The 8,472-nt window shown below is 33.1% G+C and overlaps 1 protein-coding gene across 1 annotated transcript; it reads right to left on the reverse strand.

Annotated features, from left to right (window-relative positions):
• Positions 1–4,470: 4,470 nt before the first annotated feature.
• PTL (Duplicated homeodomain-like superfamily protein) lies at positions 4,471–7,885 on the reverse strand. Its single transcript, XM_022053058.2, has 3 exons — positions 7,703–7,885; positions 7,058–7,584; positions 4,471–6,053 (listed from the first exon to the last, which is right to left on the reverse strand). Exons 2-3 carry the CDS (start codon positions 7,570–7,572, stop codon positions 4,778–4,780), a joined length of 1,791 nt encoding a protein of 596 aa, XP_021908750.2. The 5' UTR covers positions 7,573–7,584; positions 7,703–7,885; the 3' UTR covers positions 4,471–4,777.
• Between the last annotated feature and the right edge of the window lie 587 nt (positions 7,886–8,472).

The raw sequence follows: 8,472 nt of genomic DNA on the forward strand, positions 1-8,472 counted from the left end.
GTTGAGAATATGTTTTCCCTCTTCTTAATCTCTTATCTCTCTCTTCTTTCTGTGTCTTCGTAAAGGTAGGGTACCCTAAAGCCCAATTCATAATTCCTGAAATGGGTCTTCTAAAAGGGTTCTTCGATTTTCCTTAATTGTCTTTTATAGAGTTGACAATATCTTTTCCCTCTTCCTATCTCTTCTCTCTCTTTTCTTTCTGTATTGAGAATCTTTCTGTATTGAGAATATGTGGACGATGAATATGTTTTCCCTCTTCTTAATCTCTTATCGCTCTCTTCTTTCTGTGTCTTCGTAAAAGGCAGGGTACCCTAAAGCCCAATTCATAATTCCTGAAATGGGTCTTCTAAAAGGTTCTTCGATTTCCTTAATTGTCTGCGCAGTAGTAGCTTATATTCTTCATGATTAGTGTGGCACATCAGGTGCGGACTCCAGAAATCTTGATTTAGTTTAGGCAGCTTTTGGGGCCCAACTTTCCGTCTGACTTTTCAGTTAAAGCCCAAAGAAATTTAAGGAGAAAAACATCATATAAACAGGGATATGGGATATCATCGTTTGTCTTGAAATTATAATAGCCAAAACCTGAGAGTAAACTTTGAACCCACATCTTAAGAACTTCCATCAGGCTAATTTGACGGAGCTAAGCTCGAAGTCCTACAATGTCAAGTCATATTTTATAATTAAAAAATGGATCAAAATATAAGTCTATAAGTAAATAAAACTGTTTGATAGGTAAATATTATTAAAATAAATAAATCCATTTGAATGTCAGGCCTAAAGGCTTAGCCAATATAATCCTCAAATGGGCTTTTATTTTGGTCTTGTTTTGGGCTTTTGTGTCAAGTCTGACATAAAAGCTTGATCGAACAAGGCAGCTTTCCAACACAATAAGCCCAAATTATGTTCCAAACAAACAAATACACATCCTATATGATTTAGATTAAATTTCTTTTTGGCTGATTCTAACCTCCTGCAATTTAAAAAGTTGAATAAAATTTTTATGAGATTTATTTACAGGACTCTACCTCAATTAATCAAAGACTCAATGATCTAGATATATATATATATATATATACATATTTTCAAGGTTTGCTCTACAAAGAGCAGCAATGGCAGTTCCATGTATAACTTCTCTGTTACTTCAGTAACTAGTCACATCCTCAACACCACCTTTAAAAAAGCTGACTTCCCTTAACTTAAATTTTCCACTATATTATATATGTATGTATACATTGTAGTATCCTTTACGTTGACTGCTAATGGCTAAACTGTCTCCACGCAACGAGACAAGCAATCTCGGTTCAGGCTTCACGAAAGAGGAAACAGAAAGCAATGGCGAGCTCAGAGAGATCAACGGGAAAAGACAAGTGTTTATGTATGTAGATATTTATGGATATATGTATGTCTCAGTATATATTATCTTTTTGGGTTTACAATGATGACTGCAATTTGTCCCCCATTTGCTTGGTTTCTTCTGATGAGGGAAGCTTCTTTACTTCTTCCTTTTTGTACGGACGAGTCCTTGTCTGGGAGTAATTTATTTATACTAACACAAAACTCGGTCATCATGAAAATGTATATTTGTACGTATTTATAGGGTACCATACAAAATCCATGAGGGTTCTTTTAAAAGAGTGAAGTTTCCAGATATAAAGAAAAGCCATGTTCATGTTCATCTTTCTCTTTCTCTTTCTCTTTCTCTCTGTTTCGTCTGTGATCTTCACGTCACACAACACACAGATATATCTATGTATGTATATATCTCTTTATGCACATGTCAGTGTATAGTGAGTAATGACTGAAATAATTAAACAGGAGCCAATTGATGAAGTTGGTTTTTCAAGAGTAGTACCCCACTCCACATCCAAAGGCCAGCATATGTATCTGTGTGTGTGCATATATATATATATATATATATATATATATATATATTTAAGTTTTGTTTGTAGCTTCATTTTAATGGAGTTGACAAAGAAATATGAGGATCAAGGCTTAATTGTCTTATGCATGGAGCCAACAAATGCATTAATCAGGTTTAAACACTTTGATGGAGAAATATGAATGTGAAGGATTAATTGCTTTGTGTAAATAAAGCCATCGAAGAATTTTAACTCCGGGCAATTTTTATATTCTAATTATTTGTGCGTATAAGTTTTTAATAATTATGAATTTTTATGTTCATAATTTAACCAATTATTATTTTATTTATATTATTTAATATTTCACGAACATAAATAAATTATTAAACTGCATTAATATGCTGGTCTACTATAAATTTTATTTTTCTAATTTTTTAACAAAATTTTAACTAGAGACAATCAAATTTTGTAAAATTTAATAAACTCATCTTTGTTTTTCTTTTTTTTTTTTAAAAAAAAAATATTCTTTTTAACTTAAAATAAATACAGTGAGCACGATGATTTAATGGGGATTATACATGAAATTATATGAAATAATCAATGAACTAATTAATTAATTAATATTAAATCACCAGATGTAATGTCATATTCTTTTATTAGCTTATAACTTTAAATATAATATAAAATATATAAGGCCTTGTAGTCATCCATCATATATAGAACTTTGCTGTCTCTATATATGTATAAACGACGTCTGAGCTCGTTAGCTCTTTCATACCCTAGAAATTTCCTTTTCTGATATTATATATGTGTGTGCATATGTGTATGTATGTATATATATATATATAGGTTCTCATATGAAGATGAGAATTTAGATTCTTGAATTCATGGTTAAAAAGTGATTTTCTTAAATAAAAAAATGATATTTTCTGAAGCTAAAATAGGTAGGAAAAGATGGAATGAGTCATTTCATGGTCTGCCATTTATTCAGTGTTTGGACATGAAGAGATTAATTTTATATTAATGTTTCTGAGAACTTATAAGATCTCATAGTTATGACTAAATAATTATAACCTTACCATATTCTTATTTTCCATCTTAAATAATTGTTATTTTAAATTTTTTTTTGGTTTTTTTTTTATAATTAAAATTCTATAATTTTTTCTCTCTCAATTAAAAATTTGACATTTAATATAAAGTAATTAAAAATTGAACTATAAATCTTGAATTGTTACATAATGTTATAGAATTTAGACGGTAATACATGGGAAAAATTGTTGAAAGGAAATTAAATGATGGCAAACCTAGCATTTAATTTTTTCAAAGTAGCATTTAAATGACAGAGAAAGTTATTAATTTTGTCACGAAATATGAGATACATGTGTGTGTATATATATATATATATATATCTTATATTGCAATGAAGTTACTTTTTTGTTATAACTAGATTTGTATTCGGTGTTATGTAAATAAAGAGTATAATTTCAGAATTTATAGATAATTAAAAATTAACCATGTAAAGTATTAAGACATTAATTTTATTCTTTGATTTAAAAAGTTAATAACAGATAATTTATTGTCCAATTAAACTTATTTTATATTTTTAATTGTGGAAAATAAAATACGAAAAAAAGCAGAAATAATTTCTATAATTTTTAATTAAAAATTTTATAATTGTATTTAAAATCAAAACTTAAAATAGTTTATATGTTTCAACACTAAATTATAACAAAAAAAAATTAAATTTAATTATAACATTACCAATGATTCAATGACTAAAAGAGCAATTGGATATAAATTTATAATTTTCTCAGCAAAATTCAGTTTTAGATTCATAACTTAAAAGTTTTATTTAATAATATAAATTTGGTGAATAATATATAGTTATTGAGCGACTAAAGTTTGAAGAAAGATTGAGTAGAGTTTGGAGCTATGTTATTTTGGAAGTAAAAAAATTTATATATTCAAGTAATTACATGATATTTTTGTATTTGTGTCTTTAAAAGGGGAAATAACATAATCTACTTATTAATGAAAAAATACCCACATTCCTATTTAACTTCATACTCTTTAATATAAATATATATATATATATATACATATAGAATTACCAAACTATCCATGATAGTCTTATGTTTAATTTTACTGTACTTTGATTAAACCCATCCCCAAGACTAATCCAATGAGATACAGGAGGATACATAAATATATATATATATATATATGTATATATGTGTATATAGCGGTATAGGTGTTCTGCCCCAGCTACTCTTACAAATCTTTAGTTATTGACTGGTACTTCATTTATGATCTACCAATGTTTTACTCATCAAGTTCATGTACCCAATAATTCCTATTAACTCTTAATAAAACATAAATTCTCTTTGTATTCTTTTAAAACTAACCCTATATTTCCTGCAGTCTACACCAAGTCTAGCACCATACAGCCAAGTCAAACTTAAAAGTCAAATCTAATTTCTGAAAATCTAGAAAAAAAAAAAAGGACAATAATTAATTTTATTCTTTAAATAAATTAAGCCGAGGAATTAATAGAATATGCACACATATCGTATATAATTTGCATTCAGAGGAAGAAAAAGAATTAATCGTCTGCATATTAATTAAAGAGCCAAGAAAATTAGAGATTAATTGATTAATTCAACATGCAGCAATTCCTTCCCTCCTTGATCCAAGATATTAATCAATTTAATTAACCCCCGTAATTATTTTATCTTAATTCTTAAACTCCTTCTCTAATCCCATTGAAAGCCAAGATCCCAACATAATAAAAATTCTCAGTCAGTTTCTTGTCTGTCTCGAAGTTAAGAGAGACACGGTGATGATCGAGCTGATCGATCTCTTCCGTTATCAGCTTAACCTTCAACTCATCATCATCATCATCAACAAACGAATACAACTTACTGGTTTTCATCTCCTTTGCTTAGCTTCAAACCGTAGTTTTCCCACAGATTTTCTCCGTCGGCCATCAAGAACCGGAAGCAGCTATCGCCGACGGAGTTTCCGGCAGCATTTGAGTTAGAACCCGGAGAAGACCCATCAGTGGTTTGTAGCCTTATGGTCTCTGGTCCTTGCTCGTTTATCTCGCAAAAAGCATTCGGTTGATTATATAATGACTCACAGCTGGGGAAATATCCACAGCCGCCATCGCTGGTTCTTGAATTCTCCTTTCTTTTCTTGTTGTACTCCTTTGTTTTCAGTGTCAAGTAATTGTTTATGGTATCCCATTTGTCTTTGCACATGAGAGGACTCCGCTCGTAGCCTAAGCACGCCATTTTAGCAGATATTTCTTCCCATAGAATCTCCTCTGAGCACCCACTTTGTTCAAATCTTGAATCCATGCTGGCTTTCAGCTCTATAAGTTTCGCAATCTCCGACTCCGGCCAACTATCCGCATTCCCCGTCGTCGTTGTGGTGTTTATCGTCTCATGACTGCCGTTCTCGTTCTGGTTTTCATTGCTGTTTTGGATTTGATCAGTACCCATTAGCTCCTCAGGAGACGGAGTTTTACTAAATTGCTTTCCTGTCAAGTTTTGCAAGGCTTCAATCATGGCGGCATCTCGAGCTTCAAGTCTTGCTCGTTCTTTAGCCCAAAACTTGTGCTCTCTATCAATCCTTTCAGCTTCTTGTCTTCTCCATTCTTCCTCTCTCAGTATCTTCTCCTGTTCTTTCTGTTCAAGTGTCTTCGTTAATTTATCAAGCCAAACCTCTTGTCTCTCCATTAGTTTTCTCATCTGCAAATCGATGAACTCTTTTATCTTCGTCTTCCAGCTCCTCCCACCTCTCCTCTTCCTCCTTTTCTCCGTCGAGTCGTTGTCCATTAGCCCTCCGGCGCCGTCCGACGACGACGTATCGAACTCGGAAGTATTATTAGAGAGGCTAAGGCTGTCACAGAGTTTTTGAGAATGGAGGAAAGGGTCTTGGGTTGCATGAGGATTTGTGTTAGTGGCGCCTTGATAGCGGAGACTGGTGCCAAGGTAATGCGTTTCCGGGACCGAGACTGAATTGCTGGACTCTCCATAGAGAGCTTCCAGTTGACGAAAGAACCTGTAATGCTTACCATCTTGTCTTCCAGCTTTTCCTTCCTTAGTCTTTTTATAGTACTTGTATAGGTTCTCAAACTTCTCTCTGCATTTCTTTCCACTTCGTTGGTATCCATGTTCCTCGGACATAATCCTGCAATGAAGAAAAATTAAATAAATATATTAAATTACGTATAAAGGAACCCTAGACTGATCAGTTAATCATCTGCATTATGATTTCTGAGATGTTAGGCAAATGTCATATCTTTTCCTCGTTCAGTAATTACAGCTAATCAAAACTAAGCTCGAGGTTATTCAAATTGCTAAAAATAGATGGGTGCTTTGGTGGAACGATCAGTTCTTAATTAATACTTTCTTCCAAACACGTCTTTTCAATTGATGAAACCAGGAGATGATACTTGAGAACCCATAAAGGTCAGCCATTTTCGTAGCTAGTAATCAGAAAAACTTGCACAGAAAAGAAGGTCGCGGGAATACATAAGGAAAGCCAGTGAGTGAAAGAAGCACTATTGATCTCCACAGGTTTTTGGCTTAACAAGAAACCAGGGAAACAAAGCAAGAGAAGACATAACACCTGAAATTATGTAAAGAGAGAAATATAACACCTGGGCAGCCAGTAGTAACTGAACTCCATGGTGACTAGTCATTTTCTAGGCCAGACTCCGTCGATTTTTTTCTTTTAATTGGGGGGCTCAAATTTATCAGCTGAAAATACCCAGAAAGCCGGCAAGACATGCTAAGAAAGACTATATATGAGGTTGGGGGAAAAGGGAGAAATTAATTTATAAAGAGAGTTTATATAATGATGGTCATGTACTAAAAGAAAGCAAGAAGGTAAAACTTTTCAAAACAAGAATACATAACTATGCAAGTGAGTGGAGTCATCAAGCTCTAAGAACAGAAATTCTACTGGGTATCTCTCGAGTTATCCGCCAAATTTCTTCAACCATCAGTTGAAGTAAAAATAAGAATACTCCAAAAATCCACCTATGAGAACTTCCGAAGTTTGAGCGGAGTGAATTTGTGAAAGAAAAAACATACCCAGAAAAAGAAAAATGATGAGTAGTTGGAAGTAAAGGTGTGTCCTTGGCGGAAAGAGAGAGGAATTAGGGCATATTGGGAAATGAATATTTATACCTAGAAACTTCATCCCACAAAGGACCTTTCTGATTAGCCTCTTTAAACTTTGGATCAAGACGAGATCTGATCTCAAGCAGGGTTAGAGTCTCCTGCCTCGGCCATCTCCCGGTGCCTCCAATATCTCCGCCGAAGGAACCGCCGTCTGCATCCAATCCACTGAAACTCGGAGTAGCAGCATTAATACCAACAGTAGCAGCAGCAGCAGCACTAACACTAGCAGCAGCAGCAGCACTAGTAGTAGCAGTATCGGCACAAAACTCATGTAAACCACGAGCCATAAAGTCGCCAACTTGGCGACCACCACCACCACCACCACCCACCATCATCATCTCATACTGATGGTGTTGTTGGGCCGGAACTTGGGCCAGATTCCTGTACATCTCGGCGGTGGATGCTGGTTGCTGGATTACAGAAGTGCTAAAATGGGTTGAAGGACGACCGTTCATGAGGTGGCGGAGATCTGATATAGCATACTGGTGATGATGATGGTGATGGTGATCGTCCATTTCCATAAGAGATTTTTTCTGTTGGTTAGCAAGAAAATTAAGAAAGAGGAAGAAAATGAGAGAGAATCAAAGAAAAAGGAAAGATATAAAAGATTTTGCGAGAGAGAAAGAGAGAGTGAGAGATCGAGCGGCAGACTCGGATCGTGTCGTCCACGAAAAAGCTCGAATTTAAGCACAGGACAAGGGTCCCATCTCTGCTTCAACTGCGTGCTTGTGCTTCTTGTGTTTCTATATAATGTAACATCAAATACCATATATACGTATATATGTATATATATGAAAATTTTACTTTTATTTTATAAAACCTTTTTTTATATTATGTTCCAATGTTTATGTATACAGTGAGAAGGTGTGTTTTTGGACAAAGAAGAGAAAAAATGAAAAGAATTAAGAACCAAAATTAGCACGTTACACTAGGTGATATAGGAGTCAAAATTCCAAAGTGTCAGTCTGTCAGTAATAAGCCAAACCTAATTTACAGATTAAATCTTATTTTCCATTTTTTGCTTAATTAGTATCCATATTTTGATTTTTAATTAATAGATAAATTTTTTTTTTTTTGGGTATTAAAAAGTACCTAGTCTTGAATAATAAAAATATATATATATATATATAAGAGTATAAATATAGATGGGCTGCTCTGCTATACAAGGTACAGAAATTGGACCCCATGAAGATGCACACGTTTCATTCAATAAGTGTCTCCACCAATGGTCCATCCCTCTCTCTCTCTCTCTCTCGTTTTTTTCTTTTTTAATTATTAATTATTATTAATTATTCTAAGCTCTACTTATATATAATACACTTCCTAATCTATTATACAATACATAATTATAATTATCTTTTAATTCTTCAAATTTTATCAAAAATTAATAATCAATTGTGTGCATTATAAATACGTATTTT

Source organism: Carica papaya, chromosome 8 (assembly GCF_054855325.1).
Source record: "Carica papaya isolate Zhongbai chromosome 8, ASM5485532v1, whole genome shotgun sequence".
Classification (NCBI taxonomy): domain Eukaryota; kingdom Viridiplantae; phylum Streptophyta; class Magnoliopsida; order Brassicales; family Caricaceae; genus Carica; species Carica papaya.

Bases quoted from the DNA above. Each gene is read 5' to 3' on its own strand.
- PTL (XM_022053058.2), bottom strand. From the start codon at position 7,572: ATGGAAATGGACGATCACCATCACCATCATCATCACCAGTATGCTATA. The intron at 6,054-7,057 runs GTATAAATATTC...TCTTCATTGCAG, and splicing joins TTGTGGGATGAAGTTTCTAG to GATTATGTCCGAGGAACATG.